Source organism: Mustela nivalis (assembly GCF_964662115.1).
Source record: "Mustela nivalis genome assembly, chromosome: 16".
NCBI lineage: Eukaryota > Metazoa > Chordata > Mammalia > Carnivora > Mustelidae > Mustela > Mustela nivalis.
The window spans coordinates 22,292,161-22,316,798 of record NC_139035.1 but is presented as its reverse complement, the minus strand read 5'-3'; the positions used below and the strand labels follow the sequence as shown (position 1 = coordinate 22,316,798).

General features: G+C 37.0%; 1 protein-coding gene across 3 annotated transcripts in view; it reads right to left on the bottom strand.

Annotated features, from left to right (window-relative positions):
• PLA2G4A (phospholipase A2 group IVA) overlaps positions 1-24,638 on the bottom strand; it is a 162,815-nt gene that overhangs the window by 7,583 nt on the left and 130,594 nt on the right. For all 3 annotated transcript variants that reach the window (XM_082704068.1, XM_082704070.1, XM_082704069.1), the window contains 4 exons: positions 22,830-23,072; positions 14,662-14,846; positions 2,838-3,033; positions 1,212-1,369 (listed from right to left, as the gene is read on the bottom strand). In XM_082704068.1, coding sequence (XP_082560194.1) covers positions 1,212-1,369; positions 2,838-3,033; positions 14,662-14,846; positions 22,830-23,072 — 782 coding nt within the window. The remainder of the gene's footprint in view (positions 1-1,211; positions 1,370-2,837; positions 3,034-14,661; positions 14,847-22,829; positions 23,073-24,638) is intronic.

Genomic DNA, 24,638 nt, shown 5'->3' with positions numbered 1-24,638 from the left:
CTATTTTCTTTTTTTTTCCATTTGAGGACAACTGATCAAGTTTAGTATATTTCATCCCAAGGAATACATTGTTTTGAGTCTGTTAGTTTCATACTAGAAATAGGATTTTTCTGATATTACCCCTTATTTCTCTTTTGACAACATGGGCTTTTATAAAACACAAATCTCTATCTTGAGAATGTCTGTTCACTTCCTATAAATCATAGATTAAAATATTGATTTTCTCTTAAGAGTCTTTAAATTTTCAGCATAGCATATGGATTCCAGATGACCACTGACTGAAGATAAAAGAAAAAAGAAAATATATATTTAGAAAACTAATCCCATATACACAGACCCCCTCATCCATATATTACACTTTCTTTGGCCCCATTTGTAAAGTAGCAAAAAGACTGGCAAATCAGATACAGAATGTTTCCCTTTCCAATTAATTTCTTTTTCTTACTCTTTTTTTTTTTTTAAATGTGCAAAATCCAGCTAGGCTAATGAACTTGGGCTTTCAAAATGGATAATAATTTGTCAGACACTGCGATTTGAAATTACAAGCCAACATGATTCCTGTTACATACACAACAGTGTTCTTAAATGGTGAGTTAGAGATTACAGAATTTCACACAGTCATGGAATCTTAGTAGCAGATATAGTGGGGTTAGGGATGACCTAAGTGAAGAGATGACTTGTTTCTGAAGTTCCTAATACAAAGTGTACGTGTTATCTCATGGGCTAAAAATGGGAAGGCTGCTACTTTGGGCAACATTCCCAAGACCTACAAAAATAAAGGCATTTAAAAGCATGAGTGTATCTATGAAAACTTGTGATATTTTAGCAGCTTAACTACACTTCTGGTTATACTCACTTTCCTACTCTTATATTTCCTTTTTATCACTTCTCTTCCTACTCATAACTTATTTTTATCAGATGATGAATACATCAGATACCTTGGGAAAGAAGCTGAGTATTAACCAATCCTTCAATCAAATAATCATACAAAATATGGGCTCTGTCAATTTAGGGAGATTACTTTTTCTTATTTGTGAATTTTACAATGTTCTTCTGGAGAGTAATAAAATATTATGCAAAAATAAAATGGTACGATTTGGGTGGTATCGATCATAAATCTTATTTTCATTTTTAATGAATTAAAAATATATTGCTATGTTCATGTGATATGGAAGTATGTGACATTGTCAATGATCACAGGAGATACTTACATCAATGTTGTTCAGGGTATTGAAGTGCATGAGATCATGCAGCCTTTTGAATGCTTCATTTGGATATTGAAAGTTGAAGGTCGAAAATGGTGATTCAGGGTCATCAAAAATGTCAAAATCCGCTATTTCTTTTTCTTCTTTGGTTTCTCTTGGAACACCTAAATATTAAAAGAGTCTCAAATGGTGTGATTTTGAAAACAGCAAAGTATCTCTAAAACCCAAGGAAGAAAACATACAAATAGGTGTAAACATAACATAGAGAGGCCCCACTGGGGTCATGGGATCTGTAGTAAAGACCGTTATGCTCCCAGCCATATTGCCTGGGTTGGGATATTCAACTGTTCTACCTGGGAAACTTCCAATGGCCCGCATCTGCATCTTTCTACCCCATCCTGCAATGGGGCTGGGGGGCTGTTTTGCTAGCAGCAGGATGTAAATTCTGATAAATACACTGTCCCCCAGGCAGCAGTCAACTCTAGGAAGTTAGGATATAAATACCCCAGTTCCTTTGCTTTTTGTGGTATGAATAGGAAGGATGATTCTAGAACATATTTTCCATTCCATTTCCTAGGCTTTTTCAACAGGATCAAATGCACCTCATGGTAGTTGGCTCACTGACACATCTTTTGTTGTCTACCTTCCTTTATCACTTCCCTACATCCTCAGTAACATTCCCTAGGTCCACTCAAATAAACAGTCTGCACTTGAATTCTTTTCCTGGAATCTGCTTCTGGGGGAATCCAAACCAAAACATTATCTAACTGTGTTCATGCCACAGGAACCCCCTATGCAGTCTCTCCTTGAGAATTAATAGAAAATTAGATAGAAAATTGACAGGAAATTCTCTAGGTTTCAAGTACTCTACTGTTCAGTAGTAACTAAAAATGCCCACCAATTCTTCCTTCTCTTGTTTTAAAGTATGACTTGTAATAACCTCCTTTCTCTGTCTTCCGTCACCATCTGGAAGATCCCTTTCTTCTCCATCGTCCCATGTCAAATCTACCATAACTATCTTTCATATCTTTCCTGTCATAACTGCACTTTCTGGTCCAAGGATAATATGATTTTTAGGCCTTGAGTATCCTGCCCATCAATCTCTAGATCTCCTTATTTTCCAGGATATAGAAGAATCTATAGACTGGATGTAATAAAGCAGGACAACCGTGCCTTGAACATGATTCTCTTTTTCTGTGAAATATAATGAAACAATCTGAAATGACTATCTATGTTGTATTGTTGGATTATATTAATCCTGTGGTCACTTAAAGTACCCAGATTTTTGCATGATTTGTTTTGAAATAAGGGCTCCCTTGCGAGGACAATTTTCAAAATATTTAATAATCCCTAATTCAAGGGTGCCAATTAATCAGAAGTAACATCAGCCCAGGTTTTGAGTAAAGCCCTAGAGATTTTTATTGAGCCAGTTGTTGACGAATCAGTTTCTGAATTATGAAGAATGCAGGGAATCTTGGAGTGAGAAAGAGGGAAAGTACTTGAGGTCTTAGGATAGTAGCATTCAGAATTGTAGTAGCTAGTACAGCAAGTGCCATTATAAACCTACTTAATAGGACTCTTGCTCCTTTACCAGATCTGTACTTTACAGAATATAATTTATTCCCCACATACCTGGAGCTTTGTACTTTCTGAAGTTGATGTTGGCCAGAACAAAGTGGATGATAGTTGGGCAATCTTTCTCCATATCAGGATTCTTGGGTTTAAAGACATAGCATTCTTTCAGACCTTCTCGATCAAACACTTGAGGATCAATCTTTGGAAAGGGGAGCTTGTTCATTCTGGCCCACTTTTCTGCAAGCAGAAGTTCCTGTGGAGGAGAGGTAAAGATGCATTTGGGAATTTTCAGTTTTCATTTATTCATTTGGCCTAGCCATCATACCATATTCATCAGGTGTTAACTGTGTGCTAGCAATGTGCTCCTTGCTAAAATGAATAATGACCCTGTTCTCAAGAAGCTCATTAATCTGAAAAAAAATCATAGAAGCACTCTATAAACAAACTCATTATTATGTTAGTTCTTGGCACAGAGCTCACTCCATAGAAGGCATATGAAAATTTACTGATGAATTGAACTGAATGAAATTATAGTGATGTAATTATTGCAGAAAAGAAAAAAACATTAGGGCTCTACCTATTTTATAAGCCATGTGAACATTTTTTTAACCCTTCAGAGTCAAAGAATGATGAAACAAAATGAGGAACACCCTGGTACTGAATTTTCACCTGTACCTTCTCAACACAACCCATTAAAAGTAGTAAATTTTATGTATACAAATAATTTGAATTACTCTGAATCAGCTTTTTTTTTTTTTTTGCTTCTTTTTATGAAAAGAATTTAGCCTCTTAGAATCAGAATGTTCTATGTGTAGTGACCAAGAAGGGGCCAGATGGGGAAACCAAGAGTTTTGCTAATGGGCGTGGCAGATGGTGTGATGGTTTTCACCTATTAGCTTCCTTCCCAGTATGAGAATTTTACATCCCCACCAGAATGAGAGGACACCTAGACAGAGTGACAGCAGCTCATCTATAGCTGCTGACATGAAACATGACCAAGAAACATACATGTTTGTTGTTGGTCACTGAGATTTTATGTTTATTTCTGCATCAAATGTTGTGGGTAAGCATACACATACAGTATTAAATTTAAACAAGAAAGCATAAATCAATATGGATATATGCCATAAATACAGCTCATTTATATTTATGTACAGCTTAAGGGGTAGTAGGAAAAATAAGAAGCATACTCTCAGTGGTTAAAGGGCAGACTCAGGGGGGGCCTGATTGCTGGAGTTCAAATGCAAGCTGTGGGACCATGGGCATGTTTCTTAATGCCTTCACACTCAATAGCCTCAACTATAAAATGAATATGATAATAATAATGTATATCTCATGATTGCCATTAGAGTAAAATAATGTCCGTGCTGGACACCTATCACTCCTATACAGAAGTTTGATAAATAAATGTCAATGAAGAGAGGAAAAGAGGTGGAAAGGGAAAGGAAAAAGAAAGAGAGACAGGTACAGAGAAATTCCGATAGCGAAGAGGTTTTAGGGAAATGATCATTACAATCTTGTTATTTTAACTACTCTTTGTCATCACATCTATTTATTCATTGATAGCCATTAGCTGCAAATCAAAGCTCCGATGCTAAGAGGTGGGGACATCACCACGAGTGAAACTCTTGTCATTATGGGATTTATAAGCCTGGTGAGTGAGAGATAATAATCAATTAACTCCTTTGCTTAAAACCATAGTAAATGCTATGAAAAAAGTATTCACCATGAGATTTGCAGTATATGTGGACTGTTTCCTCCGAGTGTACATTAATTCATTCTACAATTATTACTGAACACCTGCTATGTTCTAGACATAACTTGGCTGTCTTTGAATCCTGGACAATCATAAATCAGTGGGAAAGATAAATAATAGATTTCATCCTACAGTATGACAGAGGCAGAGGATGCAAGGGATGGCTTCATGCCTGGGCTGTGGAGTCTGAAAGGTCCAACTCAAACACAGACACTGATTTACTAGCTGGGTGGTCTGAGACACACTGTATAGCCACCACAAGTCAACAGGGAAGAAATTATTTTGTAGTGTGTATGTAGTGATAATCTCCTAATGGCATCATGGGAATCATAAGAACCAACCAATCAACCAAACAGGGACCAGGCTGTTCACTATCCCTGAAATAGTTATGCTCCCAACCCCATTTCACCTATATTCCACCTGTTTCTTATTTCTCAGCAACTCATTTTCTATCACTGCATGTAAAGTTAATACCATTATCTTCTTCAGGATTGCTATGAGGATTAAACGAGGTAATGTGTTTTTTTAAAACTCAGTAATTTATATTTAACAATATTATTTATATTTTAAATATTTATATTTAAACAACACCTTAAATTTATAGAAAAATATACATTGAACTTTCACTGTTCTTGATGCTTCTGGAATGTAAATTTTACACTGATCAACTCTTAGTACCATTTAAAATAAAAATCTGGGAGAACAAAGGATTTAATGTATATTAAAGCAGTTGTTGCATAAACTAGTAGGAAAAATATATTTTACTAAAAACAATATATTTTATTATATAGTATTATATTTATATATAGTCTAGTTTGAAACATGAGGAAATTTAAGGAAACTTTATCACTAGCTCCTTTTTTATTCTTTTATCACTAGCTCCTTCCTGTTCAGTTGAATTATTCAGCTTATTTCTTGTCTGGTACTTTCACAATTTTTCAATCAACATTATTCAACACCAAAATAAAACCAAAAGTTCATACTGTGGATCAATTGCGTGAGAATGAGACCAAAAAAAAGAGCTTTCTAGTGTTTACAAACATGACTCAGGATGACTAACCATGTGTGGATGTGTGGGGAAAGAGGAAAAGGGAACTTCGTGAGGTAAAAGACCAAGCTATTTTTAGATAGATAGCTCATGCTGGAATCAGGAAGCATAGAAACTTTCCCTTTCCTGATATGATCCTTCCATGGAAAAGGTTAAAAAATGATGACTGTAGAGATGGTGATTACGGGATGGAAAAACTACCTCCTTCCTAATGTCTCGTTTCTGTTTGTAAAGACTGAGAAACAATGACCCAGACTATGACTAGAGCAGACGAGTTTGAAAGGGGTATTTTGGAAGAATGCCATGAGCAAGAACATGGCTGCTTTGTAAGTTATGGCGATATGCCTAACGTAAGCGTCCATTTTGGTTGCTGGACACCTCAGACACTTCAGACTTCCATAAACTAATTCATGGTAAATTTATACAGTACTAAAATGATTTTCTGTGGAGATTAAAATTTGATAGTACCCTTCACAGTGATAATTTATAAGATGTACTCATTTTTGAGTACTAAGACACTGTGAAGGATAAGAAAAGCAGTCTAAATGACACAGAAATATATTCAAACTATAGCATGATCATATATATGCCATTTTATTTATTTTTACATATGAATAAACATATATATATTTTAAAAAATATATAAATATTTATATAATATATAGTTGTATATAATACTTTAGATTTTCTCAAGAGGAAATGAGCTTTTTCTCTGCACACACCTAGGGTATGTGCTTTCTATGATGTTTCTCAATATTTACAGTCTATTTTTGTTTTGTTTTGTTTTGTTTTAAAGATTTTATTTATTTATTTGACAGAGAGAGATGACAAGCAGGCAGAGAGGCAGGCAGAGAGAGAGAGGAGGAAGCAGGCTCCCTGCTGAGCAGAGAGCCCGCAGCGAGGCTCAATCCCAGGACCCTGAGATCATGACCTGAGCCGAAGGCAACGGCTTAACCCACTGAGCCACCCAGGCACCCCATACAGTCTATTTTTGAACTGGGAAGAGGTAAAAGTATAAATATGCATGTGAATATGTAAATAAATCGAATCTTAAAAAAATGAAGCAAGGTTCACCTGGGTGGCTCAGTGGGTTAAGCCTCTGCCCTCGGCTCAGGTCATGATCCTAGGGTCCTGGGAACAAGCCCCACATCGGGCTCTGCTCAGCAGGGAGCGTGCTTCCCTCTCTCTCTCTGCCTGCCTCTCTGCCTACTTGTGCTCTCTGTTGGTCAAATGAATAAAATCTTTTAAAAAAAAAAAAGTGTGTTAAAAAAATGAAGCAAGTAATAGAAGATACAATGGGACAGAAACTACAATTTGGAATTCAGTATTTTGTGGGTATGGTCATCATCACTTCCAATAAAAAGTATGCTGGTATTAGGATCTAAGAAATTTATAATGCGACAGGTGTGAAAATAATTTTGCATATTTAATAATAATAATGGAATTTACATGGCACTTTATAGTTCTTGTTACTTCTTCACTAAAATGTTACTATACCTTCACAAAAGTATGTAGAGAACGTAATCTTGGGTATATCTACTCATCACAAGGCATCTTATCCTTAATGTCCAATACAGGTGTAGTGGTTTCAGTGGGGGCCTTCCAAAAGAGAAGTCCATGTTCTTACCGCCCCTACCCAGCCCCAGGACATATGAATGTGACCTTATTTGGAAGAGGGTTTTGCAAATGTAATTAAGCTGAGGGTCTGAGGATGAGATCATCATGGGTAATATGAGTGGGTCATAAACCTGATGACAAATACCCTCACAAGAAGACACACACAGAGGAGAGGCCATATGGAACAGTGTCCAGGCTGACACTGGAGTTATGCAGCCATAAACCAAGGAAAGCCTGGATCTGCCAGATGCTGGAAAAGGTAAGGACAAATTCTCCTGCAGAGCCTTTGCAGGGAGGGCGGCCCAGAGGAAACGAAACCTTGATTTCACTTTCTGGCCTCCCGAACTGTGAGAGAATACGTTCTGTTGTTTTAAGCTTCCCCCGTTTGTGGTAATTTGTGATAGCAGCCCTCAGAACCTCGTATTTGAAGTAAATCTGTTAATGCTACATGGAGCGAACAAGCAGTTCCCTTTATCAGCCATGGTGGATCAATGCCTGGAAAGCTAACACTTGGACCTTTCTGCCAAGATGGGGAAACACAAGTCAGAAGTAAATTGTATTGCAGAGACTCTAACACAAGGATCATGCCATAATCTTCACAAATCAATCGGGTTCATGTGGGAAAATACAATTCTTTTTCTGTTTTGTGGATGTGTGTGTGTGTGTGTGTGTGTGAGAGAGAGAGAGAGAGAGAGAAAGAGAGAGAGAGAGAGTGAGTTTGATGGAATTTTGGGCTTAAGTGAAAAACAGAAAGATGAAGTCAATTTAGGTACATTACTTCCATCATTTGTGAAGACTAGCTCATCTCCAATTGTTCCTTCCTTCCCTCCTCCTCTTTTCCTTCCCTCATTGCCTCCTTCTCTTCTCTTCTTTTCTCTTTCCTTCTTTCATTTTTTAAGAAAATGAACCCATTGTTCTGCTCATTAAGCCTTTAATAGAGCACTGAAAAACTGAGTTAGATTTATGTTCAATACATGGCAACCTAATATAAAATAACATTACTATGGCATAATAATCCTAATCTAGTACCCTCCATAAAATTTAGTAAAGCCAAAAAAAAAAAAAAAAGAGAGAGAGAGAGAGAAAGAAACTCTAGTGGTAAACTCTGAAAATTCCTATACTACTTTCTGGTTCCTCACCAGAGCCAAAGCTTTCTTAAAAATGTTTTTTGTTTTATTTTTTCTAAAATCACAGTCTGTTTCTTTTGAAGACTTGAACAGGAAGACCCTGCTTATTTTCATGACCAACATTAAAGATAAATGCTATTAGAATTCTCCATGGATGGACCCTAAAGGTGAAATAAATTTGCATGGCATATCTCTAGGGTATCAAAGGGTTAACAAAAAGAAACTTGACAAAATGAAACATAGAGCTGCTCTTCTTAAATTGATTACTAATAATATTATTTAGAATCATGAGGTTCTTTATAGCCAGATGTGCTCACAAATCTAAAAAAAAACAAAAACCAAACAAAACGAAATCCCTCCTCCAGTATTACTGATGGTGATGTCATCAGTTTCCAAGGCCTGTTACAACAAATATATTAAAAACTGTGATTGCTACTATCAAAAGCCACGATATCTATTATTCATATCTCCCTGACAAAATCTGAGACTTAATATTCTTATGAAATGCTTTTATCAGTAATTGTGAAATAAAGCATATGATTTTAATTTTTGGTCCAGCATTTTTGCCCTGCTCTTTTTAATACAAATGGCATTCGTATTTCTCAAAAACAGAAAATTATTCACTATTTAATCAACTTAATAAAATCCTGTTATTACACTGGAGCTTCCTCCCCTCCTCTCAAAAACCTTCCTGTAGATTCCTCATCAACTTTTAAATGTTTTATCTAAAATAAGTATCATAAAAACAATAAAAAATAAAATAAGTGTGCTATTTCAGCATTAATAATGTAGTGTCTTTATCTATTCATAAATTATATTTGGGGGGCACTGGGCAGCTCAGTCAGTTAAGTGTCCGACTCTTGATTTCAGCTCAGGTGATAATCTCAGGGTTGTGAGATTGAGCCCCATGTCAGGTCTGTGCTGGGCGTAGAACCTGCTTAAAAATCTCTCTCTCTTTCCTTTTCCCTTTCCCTCTGCCCCTCACCCCTTCCTCTCTCTAAAAAAATTATATTTGGGTATCTTTCAGATCCATAAAGAAATACATATTTTATAATGACAGTCATAAACTCATTAGTTAAAAAATCATTTTCAATATTCCAAGTGAGCCTGAAAAATTCATTTTGTTCACTTTGAACCTCTGAGGTTCATTTTTTTTGGGGGGGTGATATATAATATATTTCAGTTTCCTTTATATCAAGTCTCTGAAAATACAATTCACTACACCAGAGTAATGAGTTTTATGTGATACTAAACCAGTAATAAAAGGAAATATATATATATATATATGGGGGAGAAAGGTGAGATGAAAGGAACTGACTAAATAATTCTAAAGCACATCTATGAGACTGCACAGCTGGAAATGTCTACAGAATTTATAACTCTCTATATATGGAGTGACTGCAGACTCTAAGATGCTAAAAACATAATAAAGTTATAGTTGTTAAAATTACAGTGTGGTATTGAGAAAAGAATTGTCAGATCATCAGATGAGCCAATGGAATACAACAGATTAAACACAAAACACATCTAGGCATTCTACGCTAATAACATAGTAATGCAATAAAGGAAGCATCACAAATAATGCTTAAAAAGTCTTTGAGGGACTGTATTATTATATACCTAATGTATTGAAAAACATTGAATTAGAATATTTTAAAATATCATAAAAAGAAAAGTATCAATCTGTATGGACTGATCTTGTTAAATAGGAATTTCAAGAGTAAAACTAGTGAAAGAAGTGACTACATAAATACTGAAAATGTTAAAATCATCAGAAATAAAAATCGCATTACAAATGACTCATTAGATCATATTTGCAAAAATAAGACAAACTTTAACATTACTTCATGAAGAAGTAATAGCAGCAATATAAATAATCCAATTAAAAAGTTTAAAAACATGAATATATGATAACCATGACAAACTATTCACTATCACAAGCAAAGGGAAAAAATTGAAGCAAAATGTTGTTCTCTTTCTGTCATATTGTGAATATTTTAACTTTTTTAAAAAAATATTTTATTTTTTTATTTGAGAGAGAGAGAGAGCATACAAGTCAGGAGGTGGGGGCAGAAGGAGAGGGTGAAGGAGGCTCCCTGCTTTGACATGGGGCTCAATCACAGGACCCTGGAATCATGATCTGAGCCAAAGGCAGACAGATGCTTAAATGACTGAGCCACCCACACGCTCCAACCTAAGCAATTAATAAAATGTGTGCAACTACAGGGTGATATGGTAGCTATTTTTAATTTCTTAAGGAATCTCCACACTGTTTACCAAAGTGGCTGCACCAACTTGCATTCCCACCAACAGTGTAAGAGTTGTTCCCCTTTCTCCACATCCTCTTCAACATACGTGTTTACTGTCTTGTTAATTTTGTCCATTCTAACTGGTGTAAAGTGATATCTCAATGTGGTTTTGACTTCAATCTCCCTGATGGCTAATGATGATGAACATTTTTTCATGTGTCTGTTAGCCATTTGTATGTTTTCTTTGGAGAAATGTTTGTATCAACATGGACAGGACTGGAGGAGATTATGCTGAGTGAAATAAGCAGAGAAAGTCAATTAACATATGGTTCCATTTACTTGTAGAGCATAAGAAATAACATGGAGGACATTAGGAGAAGGAAAGGAAAAGTGAATTGGGGGAAATCAGAGGGGGAGACGAAAAACAAGAGACCGTGGACTCTGAGAAACAAACAGGGGTTTGGAGGGGAGCAAGGTGGGGGGATGGGTGAGTCTGGTGGTGGGTATTAAGGAGGGTGAATCTTGGAACACTAAAAAAATCAAATAAAATTTTTAAAAAGTGTGATTAAAATTCACGTGCAAGGATAATCATTAGAGAAAAAGTGACAAGATAGCAATAATCTGAAAGTTGAAAACAGAACATTGTTAAAAAATTCTTCCATATTCACATATAGAGATACCACACTATGTTTATAATTATGTTTTAAAAATATTTAATGGGGTGCCTGGGTGGCTCAGTCGTTGGACATCTGCCTTTGGCCTGGGTCATGATCCCGGGGTTCTGGGATCGAGCCCCACATCGGGTTCCCTCCTCAGTGGGAAGCTTGCTTCTCCCTCTGCCCCTCCCCCTGCTTGTATTCCCTCTCTCGCTGTGTGTGTGTCTCTCTCTCTCTGTCAAATAAATAAATAAATAAATAAATAAATAAATAAATAAAATCTTAAAAAAAATATTTAACAACATAGGAAAACGCTCACAATATAATTTTAAGAAGAAAGAAGCAGATTGCAAAGGAATATGATCCTGATACACACACACACACACACACACATACACAGAAGAAAGACTGAAGGAAAATGGTAAAACAGCAGCTATTGTTTATGAATAACAGAAATGATATGTAGTCCAAATTTCCAAATTTTTTACAGTAATTATATATTCTTTTTAATTAGAAATAATCAATCAAAGTCCATTTTAAAACTACAGCAAAGTACAATGCTTCTTTGTAGAGGTACAAAGTGATATCCTCAAACCTTTCCAATATTAACTCATGAGGTAGTAGAGCTGTGATTCATGTATAGAATGATGGCTTTGACATTTTACACTCCCACTGGTGAAATGAATAATACAGTGTCTTCCACTTCCAGAACTAGCTTCTAAGCTATCATCTTAGAGTCATCCGTTGGAACTCACCTCCCCACTGCTGCTCATGGGTCATCAAATCCAGCTCTTGGCTTTCTTAGTTGTCTGTGCTGTACAGTACTTCATTATTCTATATCTGGATTATAATAAATCCCTCTTTTAAAAAATGTTTTAAAATTTTTCTTAAAATTCAGGACTTGAACTCATGACCCAGAAATCAGAATCTGAGCTGAGATCAAGAGTCAGATGCTTAACTGAGCCACCCAGGTGCCCTGTAATAAATCCCTCTTAATTTTAATCTTTTGTTCTCCATTCTCCAATTCGCCTTACTTTCCACTGTGGGATTAATCATCCTATAATTCCAATTTCATGAAGTTGTTTGTCAGCTGCAAACTCTTTACTGATTGTCTATTTCCCATCACCCGGCCCTAAAGCCCTCCTAATGGGAGCTTAATATTTATCACTTCTGATCAGATCACTCCATCTCCCCAGATGTGGTCACTACCATCCCTTTGCCATTTTTGTTCTGTTCTATTTATTTCCCTGCTCATCTACTCCCAGACAGACCAATCTATTCTTATATGGATCTCCCATAACACACATGCTTATATAAAACCAAGTAACTATTTAAGAGTAAGTTGCTCATTTTCCTTCCAAGTGATTCTCGTGTATAAGTCTTTCCTCCAAGAAAACTAAAATATTCTGGCCATCAAGAACCATGGTTTATCATTAACTGCTACACAGAATGCACAGCACAGAAAAAAAAAATACATGTACAATGTGTTCAAAGGAGGCAGTTTGTAAAGGGGAAAGATCATTAGATTGTCCTTCTGGAGCTCTGAAGTCTGGTCCAGCTTGCCCACTTCTTAACTAGCACTTTCCTAGGTAGGTCCTGGGATATGTCCTGTTCACCCATTATCTTATTTAATTTGTTCATATGATGAAATTTCTCATCTCACCAACCCTTGTTTTCTTGTCAGAATACCAGTAACTGCCTAAAAAAAATATCAAATGTGAAAGTATTTTTTTAAAATGAGACTGTATATATTAAAGAGCTGTTATGATAGCTACTATTAGTCTTGAGAGCAGTTTCATCATAGTATAATGGGAAGGAAAGGAGATGTCAGAGGACCTGCGTTATCATTGACTTGCTGGTTGACCTGGGTTATCACTGGCCCTTCCTGGTTGACCTGGGTTATCACTGACTTCCTAGTTGACCTGGTTATCACTGACTCTTTCTGGCTGACCTGGGTTATCAGTGACTCCTCCTAGTTGGGAGATAATAATTCCATCACTCTCACAGCATTTCATTCATTCACTCACAAAAAAATTACCTATTCACACTTTGGCCACACATTTGGCCAAATGATTAAAACAAAACATACATTCAAAACAGTGTTCCAGTTCCCAAGGGGTTCACTATATATTTATAGTTCACTATATATATTTTATATAAATAAGAAATACAGATACACCATGAAAACTGCCATATTTAGAAGAATCTACTAAGTCCTTCGTACTGAAACTCTATCTGCAAAGGTCAAGAAAGATAACATTTGAGAGATGTCTAAAGAAAGTCTGAGGTTTCCAAGTGGAGGAAACAGTAACATTTGTGGTCTCGCTTGAGAGAGGCCATAGTGCTGCTAAGGAACTTATGTTGCCAGTTCATAATTTTTTCTCATTTCTTCAGAGGCAGACTTTCACTCTCCCCAGGATCCTGACTCCACCATTTCCACCCTCTCACTCTCAAAAGATAACAATGAATTCTAGTTTCTACAAGACTGAGAAGTCATCAGATGAGTACTTTCTTAATTTCCCCTCTCCATGCCTAACAGTGACCTTCCATCACAACCATCATTTTCCTCTTCCCCTCTTGCCCCAATATCATTGTTTCTATATTACTCTCCGCCTGTATTTTTGTATCTCCTTTGCACTCCTCACCCATGTAGCCTTCCAAGGGCTGTGACCCTACAATATATGCCATCTTTCCATTTTCCAACATCTTCATTAAGACCTCCCCGCCATTAGCATTTAATCAAGTCTCTTCCATTAACAAGCCACCTCTCCATATACACAGTTTTCCTGCTCCCCACCTCTTGCACATACAGCACATCGCCTTCTTCCCTGAACAGTCTACAGGATTATCTCCATTTTCTTTTCTTCCACTCTCCTTCAAGTCATTGCAGTACCATTTTCGCCCTTCCAATGTTATTGAAACTGCCTTTTTCCAGTTCACTGAAGATTTCCTTGTTAAATATCTTCAACTGATCCTCACAACACTGAACACTTCCTTGATTTTCATTATTTTCCCTGAGAATTGCTGTCGAATCTTCAAAATAGTATTTTATGTCATCTTCTCCAAGTACAACTCCCCATGCATGGTTTTAATTATCTTTTATGTGCTAACATCCAAATCTCGCCTAATTTCCTTGAACTTCAGATACGTTGCATAATTCTTGTTCTGCTTAAGACTGTGAACTTTAATGTGGTCCATGGGAAATCATTCACAAGTTTTCTCTTTTTCTTTTTTTCCTCCTTTTCTTTTTACAAGTTTCTTTAAGAAGGGAAGTGATTGAATCACATCTGTGTTTTTAAAAAATGATTCACAGTAATATAGAAAAACAGGCTCAAGGGATAAGAAATTGGAGGAAAGAGGACCAAAGTATCTACAAGGCATTCAAAAGAGCATGCTAGATAATGGAATGCTATATAAATTCTCCTTACCTTGAACGGAGGACTAGAGTCACTTGGTCGTGCAGAAAAGTCGAAGGAGATAATAAGATCAACTCCCCTCTGAGGTCTCAGGATCAAGGGGTATGGCAGGTTAAACGTGAGGCCACTGTCCACGACATGAATCTTTTTACTTTTGACATCCAGAGGCTCATATATTTGCTCAAATTCATCAGGATCTTTAAAAAGGAAAGAAACAAAAGAATGAATTAAGTGACCATTTAACATCATTTAGAGCATAAAGATATTTTTAATGTCAATTTGTGAGCACAATTTCATAGGCCCTCAGGGGAGTCAGACAGAACTGGGCATGTGTCCTTCCTGCTTCAGCAACTGTAAATGGATCATTGTCTTTAACTCAGAGTTTCCACTTTCAGGATAATGATCAAATAAGGATGCTGTGAGGATTAAGTGGGATAATGCATAGAAAGTACCTACTCAGGCCCTGGCATTAACTCTAAGCTGTGATCATGATTCCTTTAACACTGTTACTTCACTTTACCTGGATCTTCACTGGCTTAAAAACATTCCCTCAGACATGATCTTGTTTTAAGTCATAACACACATGTGAGGTAGATGATATCTATTAATGAAGGATGAAATAAATTCATCTCTATGGTGACAGAACAGGGGAGTGGCAAAGTCTGAATGGATCCCTCACTGCATCTCCCAAGGTAACAGGAGTCCAAGGAAATAATCCAGTCAACACATTCAGCAGACATGTATTTTCTACTATGATGTGGGCTCTATTCTAGATGCCGAACAAGATGCAAACTCCACTCTGACAGAACTCATGACTAATAAATCAGTGAACAAATAGCCAGTTCAGACAGTATTAAATACATTGCAGAAAATGACAGAGGGTCATATACAAGGAGTAACTTCAGTTGGATAATCAGTAGGGACCTCTTTGAGAAGAAGACCTTGAGCTGAGACCATAAGATTAGTAATACAGAACCAGCCAACCAAAGATATAGGGGGATATTTTTTTCTAAGAAGGGGAAAGAGTCAAAGCAAAGGCCCTGAGGAAGAATCAGACTTGGTATGTCTGAGGAACAGCAAGAAGCCCAGTATTGGAGGAGAGTAGAATAAGGTGACAATGGGATCTGGAAGAAATCAGGGTCTAGAATTCATTTGTTTTAATAGAAAATGGCAGCATGGTTCTCTTCACGTTTATGTGTGGAGCTCCTCATTCACTTCCCAGGAAAAAGAGATGTGACCAGAATTGAACTGATTGAGCTGAATGAAATGACATGCAACTCTCACACATGTTCCATTAAGAAGAAGGCTGGAAAGTTCAAGAACAGAGTGAAGATGTTCATATTAGACATGTGTTACAATCTCTGAGAAAGCTACTCATTTCCATTTGTGAAGCCTTTTCACAGAGGCACTAGTAAAAATTAGAGGACTGAACTGTGTTTATAAAATTCCCTATACAAGGTAGTTCACACCTATTTTCCAGGAAAATGGTCAGCACTAGGTGGGAATCCACTGTGTGTTAGTTTCGTCCATAAATTTCTAAATAAGAAATTTAGAAATCTTATTTAGATTTCTAAATCTAAATAACTCAGAGTTTAGTGTTATAGTTCTTAGGTTCAAGTTTCTGTGACGGATAGAAAGCTAGACTCTTGGCTGGTAGCAAGAGTCTGACTATAATTCTCTCATAGTGAATTTTATTATGTTTAAGAGCAAGGGATCCCAAAGAAAGGCAAATCTTTAAATTCTTCCTGTACCATTAAACCCACAATCCTTCTCATCATTAAAATATGAAACACACCAATGGAATAATTAGGCTTGATGTTTATTAGGTGTGAATTGAAACAGTTCTAAATTCAATATAGGTTTAGTTACTTAGGAAAATGTTATTACCCTTTAAGTTTTACAGTTAACAGGGAAGCATGTGTGTTTTTTTTTCTCTTTGGTTTATTAAAATTTCTCACCCCTGGAATACCGAATAACAAGTGAATATTATAAACATATACCAGTGTGTTTAAGAATGAAGAGGAAAAAAGTTTACAGCTGAGGTGATTCGTACTACCCAGAGCTGGTAAATGAGAAAAGGTATGAATGAATGGTCTTAAAAAAACAAATGTGCTAAAAAAAAAAAAAAAAAAAAAAAGTATGGGGGAGTGGTTTATACAAGACTAAGGTCATACATTTGAATGTATGGCTGAATGGAAAGGCCAGGTTAAAAAAAAAAAGTCTTGCTATATCTGAGGTGAATGTGTAGGCCAACAAGGAGAGAAAAGAGAAATTATTCGGTAAATAAATATCTCCAGGTTAATTCTCCTTTCTAATTAAGTATGTGTGGATTGTAATGAGAAAGTACTTTGCTACCAGCTGAGAGTCTAAATTTCTATCCATCACAGAAACCTGAACCTAAGAACTGTAACACTGAAAAAATATATATATTCTCAAACATGATTTTAGTATTTACTCCTCTGAAATGTTTATTGTTTAAAAATTACATATGGCGGTGCCTTTCAAATAAATAAATAAAATCTTTTAAAAATTACATATGTAAAAAATTTTAAAAATACAAGATTACATATGTAAACTTTTTAAAGGTGAGCAATTGTGGGTCTTTGTCTTTTATTAATTTTAAATATTTGACTAAGAAGATAGATATTAATTACTTGGGTACTTTTATTTCTCCTAAAAGTAGCTTATTTATTTTGAGTGTCTCTCATGTATTAGAAATTTCATAGATGAGATTTAGTATCCTTCTAAGACTCTTACAAAAGAGGTATGATTAGTGTTGTTTGAAGGATAAGGAAGCTAAGACCAAGAGGTCCAGTTTTGCACAGTGGGAGTAAGGATTCCAAGCCAGGCCCAGGTCTAAACTGTCTGGACCATGTGTCATGCGGTTATTTCAGTAACTGCTGGGGCCATAGAACTGAAAAGGCTTAAAATGGCTAACTTAAGAAGCAGCGATTACAGTGTAGAGAAGCTAAACACATGCAGCTGTCAATCATTAAAACCACATTAATATGGGTCTTTAATCACAAATAAACACAAACGTATTAAAAACACATTAGTGACAATATTTTCTTTTTACAATGCAGTGATTTTCCCTAATATAATAAACTATAATGACAGTTCACAAATATTTTTCTTTGGCTTCCAACAGTAAGTGCTTTTTTTGAATTTTAGCTAAAAGATTTGCCAAAATAGACCATTTCTCTCATATTCTGTTTGTTATGCTCCTTCTCATCATGAAACTGGTCGGCACCTTTTCTCCTCTTTTATATCCAAGATAATATCTAAGAGACAAATCATGATGTCGCCAATTCCCAGCTCTGGCTGGTAGCTAAACACCATGGTTCCACCCTTCTAAATAAACTGACAGGAAGTAGTGTTTCTTCACTGTGTTGCAAACAACAGTTTTGCAAGATATTAACAGATGTTCTGTACACAAAATAAGAGCATCATGAATAGGTTTGAGAAGTAGACAATCAATAGCTTAAAGTAATACCCAGTGATATTTTGTGTTTCCTAGTCTCAGTACGCTTCGGGCTAACTCCTCGTTCTAACGTAGATGCTACTTTAAAAAAAAAAATGTTGTTTTAATCTTCACAAGAAGTCTCTAAGATAGGTTATTTCTATTATTTCTATTTTGTAAGGAAACTTGGAGTAAATAGCGAGGACTGTTGCAACCTCTCTGTCCAACGGTTCCAGGTTCCATCAGGAACAGGGGTGTTGGTTTTTAGTTTGGCTCTACTTTTCTATCATTGTTAACTCAGGTTTATGCTAAGTAACTGCTCAAGACTGTCCTGCTAATAAATGTCCCAGCCAGGATTCAAAAGTATGCCAGGCTGCTTTTCAAGTACTATCTTGAGGCACCGTGAGCAGGGCTGCTTGAATTCATCAGAGTATCCCACTGCATTGTGAAGAAGGGGATGGAGTTAGTTCTTCCAAATTTATTTGAACTTGACTCTGATTTATTGTATGATGTCTACTAGAATGTCCGAGAGAGTCTGATAAATCCCACTATGGGAATATCCTCCCACAGTTTAAAGCATACAGGGTTTCTAAACCTGTAAATGAATTAATCAGGTTCTTTGTTAGGGATGGAAACATGCTGTGTTTTATAATAATTATGTACCATTTCCTTAAAAGCAGTTCGCCTATGGATATTTGCAATGGTCATTAAAAAAAAAAAAAAAAATATATATATATATATATATATATATATATATATTTGAAAGAGAGAGAGAGAGAGAGAGCACAAGCAGAGGGAGCAGGAGAGGGAGAACAGACTGCCTGCTCAGCAGGGAGTCCGATGTGGGTCTCAAACCTGGGACCCTGGGATCACGACAGCCAGAGGCAGAGGCTTAACTGACTGAGCCACCCAGGCACTCCTGCAATGGTCATTTTATAAATACCTCACATAGATTCAATTTACAATGTACAAAAACATTTGGATGCTTGTGTATTGAACTCTGGCCCAAATTAACACATGCCTGGATTTTTTATTCCAGATGGTATGTTTCACAGCAAGTAACATAAACACAAAAGCAAACAGGAAAGAAGCCACATAAATAATGCACAGCTTCTCCGAAATTAAGTTCTGAAAGGTATACAACAATTCTGAAGTAAACAAATGAGAGGAATTCCCTCATCTTATTATTTCTCTTATTTTCAAAAGATTGCCTACAAGGTGAAGTAATAGACACAACAATGGCACCACTTTTTTCTCATCTTAGGTGGAGAGATTGTTTTAATTCTAAGGTCCTGAAATTTTAATCTGTACACCCAAAATCATCATAGGGTAAACTAAAATGTAAGATTTTCCTAATATAATATCTGGATAAGATAAAAATCTCTATTTCTTTATTGTGTGGTGGGAGTACAAAAATGAGCGAAATAACCTTAATGTTCTAATTGAACTACGGTATTTTTAACTATATAATAAACAGAGTTTTTAAAAATGATTATTTATTTATTTGAGAAAGAGAAACGATTATTTATTTATTTATTTATTTATGAGCGAAATAACCTTAATATTCTAATTGAACTACGGTATTTTTAACTATATAATAAACAGTTTTTAAAAACGATTATTTATTTATTTGGGGGGAGCTCGCAGGAGGAGAGGTAGAGAAGCAGACTCCCCCATTGATCGCAGAACCTGATGCAGGGCTCAACCCCACAGCCTTGAGATCACAACCTGGCTCAATTGCCTGAGTCACCCAGGTGCCCCTGTATAATAAACAGAGTTTTAATGAAGATTTTATGAACCAAGATGATTACATATTATGATAAATTTTTTAACGTTTAGCTCCACACACAGGGTTAGTCTAAAACTTAGAAATGATCAGGAAATAGACAGGGTCTACTCCATGAGGACCTGCCTGAGAGAGCACTAATCAATTTAGTAAATCCAGTCTAAGATACAGTCATTTCAAACAATGTTAGTCAGTAAATTATAAATTTGAATGAACTCATGATTGACCTGACTAGACTCTTGATTAGCATCTATATATATATATAAACAGATTTTTTCCCAATCGAATATATACAGAGTGAGTGAAACAGAATTTCTATGAGATACAACATTAAGATATTAAATTTTATTTTATTTTTAATTGAAAATAATTTTAGGTTAACACATTCCAAAATAGGTCAACGAAAGAATAAATATTCTTTCAATGTAATATCGTATTCCGAGATAAAATTTTCTACTTCCTCCTTTTTCTTATGAGAACTGTCCATGAGGCTTCTTTCAAAGAGTACCCAATAAAGAAAGGAGTCAGACCAGGTGACATGGATCTATATTCTCCAAACATCATGGAGAGGAGAAGTGAGGAACTTGTCTTCACTGATCCACAGTTCCATCGGGGATTGCTGGGTGTCAGTTTTATTCTACGTTTCCATTATTCTTAACTAAAATATATAAATCCTTCCAAGAATCAAAACTTCAAGAAAAGGTCAAGAGCTGATTTCAATTTTTATGAGGGCTAGGATTACATGTGTACTGTGGACGACTGGATCCTTCATACCAAATGCAGGGCAAGTCCTCTGCAAACACTCCGTGAATGTACGAACAGACAAAAGAAGGAAGATGAAAATGAAGTACACTTTGAAAATAGGTGGAAATAATGAAAAGACATTCCTTAAGGTTGCCAAATTAATACACTACAAATACAAGATGCTATTAAATTGGAATTTCAGACACATAACAAATAATGGTTTAGTACAAGTAGGTCCCAAATGTTGCAAGGGCCACAGTTACACTACATACACACACACATATATATGGTTTGGAATTCAAATTTAAGTAGGCCTGCTGTATTTGATCCAGCAACCCGAACACCTCTCAGTCTGCATAAAATATTGCAAAACCACCAGGGAGTTGTTAAAATGCGGAGTGCAGGAGCAAAGGGGTACAAACCACAGGAGCTATTCTGGGTAATTCTATCAAAGTCCTAACATAAAACAGATGTAATATAGTACACAGAAAGGAAACTTCCATTTGACATCAGCAAAACAATGACTAACAAACATGGGGCTGTGGGGAAGGGAGCCTGGCAGAAAGGAAAAGCTTCTGAGCAACACTGAGGTCTGTGACCCCATTCTAGCTCAGCGGAGAACTGTAGGCAATGAGAATGACTTTCTTTGATCTCTCTTTTCTTTAGAGTAAAATGACTATAAAGATTCTTGCTAGTTCTAAGTGACCTCTGAGATGATTTTTTTAATGGCCATCATCATTCATCCATAAAGCCCGAGTTTTTAAGGAAGACACATTTAATGGGTATCATAATGGCAGTAAGCATAATCATGAGCCTTAAGACAAATGAGGTCAATGATGAATGGGCAAGGATGTTGTTTTTTTTTTAAATTTTGGATGAATTTTAAAATGGATATTGACTCTATCATGAATAGACTTCTATCACTGTTAATACGAAAGGGTGTAGATTGCAGGTATATAATCATACCATACCTTACATCCTAGACTTTGATGTCATAAACGTCATGCAAAGTATAGTGAGTTTCTATTCCTCTTGTTTAAACAACACGGGAAACCTTTGCTTTTTGCAATGTCCCTTAAGCACAAGCAACGAATGGAAACAGCACTACCAGAAACACCACCAAACCTAAAGCCACATCCTAATTTCCACAAATATTTTATAGGCATGGTGCTTAACCAAAGAGCAGAAGAAAGGGTTTTGGAAAAATCCCACTTAACATTTTCAAAGCATCCTGTTAACGCCCTTAAGCAGAAATGACAGAGAAACAACAAGTAGGCAGTTAACAGAAAAATGCTGGTTTGATGAAGTAGGAAGATTTTAGATGACAGGATCATTATAAGAAAGATTATTATGTATTGATTAGTCACAAAGGCAAATCAAACTTTTAATCCAAAACATGCATGAAACTTGAAGAATAAAGGGAATATTCCTTGGAATCTGACAAAGTAACAAACACGACAGTGAGGTTCTTACCATCTGGCCTTAAGGAAGTTACCTAACATTTCTGAGAACCAGAGGGATAGGCCCAGGAGCTTCATGGACAGAGACTGGTGAAGTAAAACTCCACTTGAAACCCTGCGTAGCAGGCATTCTCCAGCTGTGGCACACAGCTGGGCTAAGGACCACATGAACCAGAATCCCATACGTGCCAGTTCTGCTGAGACCTGCCCTTTGCCAAGGAAAAACACCCACAGGAGATTCAAAAGAGGAAATGAGACAGAGGCTATATTTCTGCCATTTCCACTGCCAAGCATGGTTGTGGGGGCGTCTGTGGGGGTGATTCTGAAGTGTTTTTGGAATCATTCCTGGAAGCTCAGCCTGGAGCTTGCTCTTCCAAGCCTTGGAACAACTTTGTAAACACCTAATTCTCTACTTTAAACCCCTCTCAGTTAAACAAGGGAGACGGCTTCCTGTTTTGTGAGTGAACCTTGTCCAATACAGAGAGGATCTAAGGTCCCTCCTCAGTGTGTCAGTGAAAATTTTCTATGCTGACATAACCATGCCATTTCCTGTCCAATGAATGTTTTTCTTCCAAAATAGAACAGTACTTTGGAGTAATTTTGAATTAAACAGATGTTGCTGTAAGCGAAAATAAATGGAGAGATACTGACAATAATCAAAAGGCTTCTCCCTAGAAAGGAATAAAGAGCTCCTCAATTAGCTTCCATGGATTATGTTTTGTGTGCTTACCTGCTACAGCTGTATCCAATTCATCTTCATCCAAGGATTCCTGTGTCATGAAGTCTTTTAGAGGAGACATTGGATAGGATGTATTGAGATTCAAGCCCAACATGAAGTTGTGCACTTTCCCAGCACGTCCTTCTCTGGTGTTGAATAAAGTTGAATCACTCACCAAAGCCATTATCATACGATGGACCCAACTTGCTTGATTATCATTGTGGTACTCCCTTTTAGCATCTTCATTTTCAGTGCCTAAGGAAAAAGAGCCAGAACATTATACAGATTCCCAAGTCCATTTAAAAACAAAAAACAAAAATCATAAAACAAAAAACTTTGAATAAATACCCAGTAGTATAATTGTGGGTCATAGGGTAGTTCTATTTTTAACTTTTTGAGGAACCTTGATACTGTTTTCCAGAGTGGCTACACCAGTTTGCATTTCCACCAATAGTGCAGGAGGGTCCCCTTTCTCCACATCCTCACCAACTGTCGGAGGCAGGCCCCTGGCCAGGGCGGCCTCCGCCATTAAAAGATGGCGCCTGGCTAGCTGCCAGGTTAGGATTGCCTCCTGAGACTAAGCGGAACACCCAAAGAGGAAGTAAACAGCATTGGTTGCTAGCGAAGTTGTTCGTTTAGGTGCACAGCCTGATTCGCTCGCTCCTGTACCCTGCTTGCTGATTGGTCATGTAAGCGTATATAAGTGTGTAGACTTGCGGAAATAAAGAGAGAGAAGATGCATCCGAACCAGGGTTCTTGTCGTCCTTGCGGGACGAGGGCGATAAATGGCGCCGGCACCTGGGAACTAAATAAAGGAATCTTGCAAGGTAATCCGCAGGAAAGCGGGGAGTAAAGGTCCGCAGGTAAGCAGGGACATTAGCCATGTTCAAAAGTGGGAATTCCGTGGTAAAGCGGGGAGTAAAAATAGAAAAACCTTGCAAGGGAGAAGTCCACAGGTAAGCGGGGTAAAACCACGACAAAGGTGGTGGGAAACTTGTACAAGACCGCAACAAGAAGCAGGACGGCCTTAGAGCCGGGATTTTCTTATCGAAACCGCAGGTAAGCGGGGAAGGGACCACGATCAAAGTGGTGGGAATCTTGTACAAATCCGCAATAAGAAGCGGGCGGCCTTAGAGCGGAATTTAGCGGTGAGTCTTTAACGTCCACGTCTGTTGTCTGTGTGTTCATAATGGGATCTGAAGTATCTAAAGTGCGGTTGGAAGGGTCTTTAGAAGACCTGCTGAAAGCCAATGGAACTCCACTAAAAGCAAAAACTGCTCGGGCCTTTTTGAATACAGTGGAAAAGGCGGCTCCATGGTTCCTAGATGAAGGCTTGCTAAACATACCTCAATGGGACCACTTAGGGGAGGATTTGAAGAAACAGGATGCTTTAACTCTTCGCCTCAAATTTAACATAACAAAAGCACAGGCAGGGGACACAGTAGTCTCCTGCAGAAATTGCATGATCTTACTACCTGTACCGTCCTTGGGGGTTAATCCTAAGGGTTTGTTACCTAATCATATATGGCAAATGGATGTCACACATGTTTCAGAATTTGGAAAGTTAAGATATGTTCATGTCTCTGTAGATACCTGCTCTGGAATAATTTTCGCCTCAGTGCATACGGGGGAAAAATCCAGAGATGTTATTGCCCATTGTCCACAGGCTTTCGCGGCATGGGGAAAGCCACGCCAATTAAAGACAGATAATGGTCCAGGCTACGTCTCACAACCCTTTAAAGCCTTCCTACAACAACTTGACATTCACTTGATACATGGAATACCCTATAACCCACAAGGACAGGGTGTTGTGGAGCACGC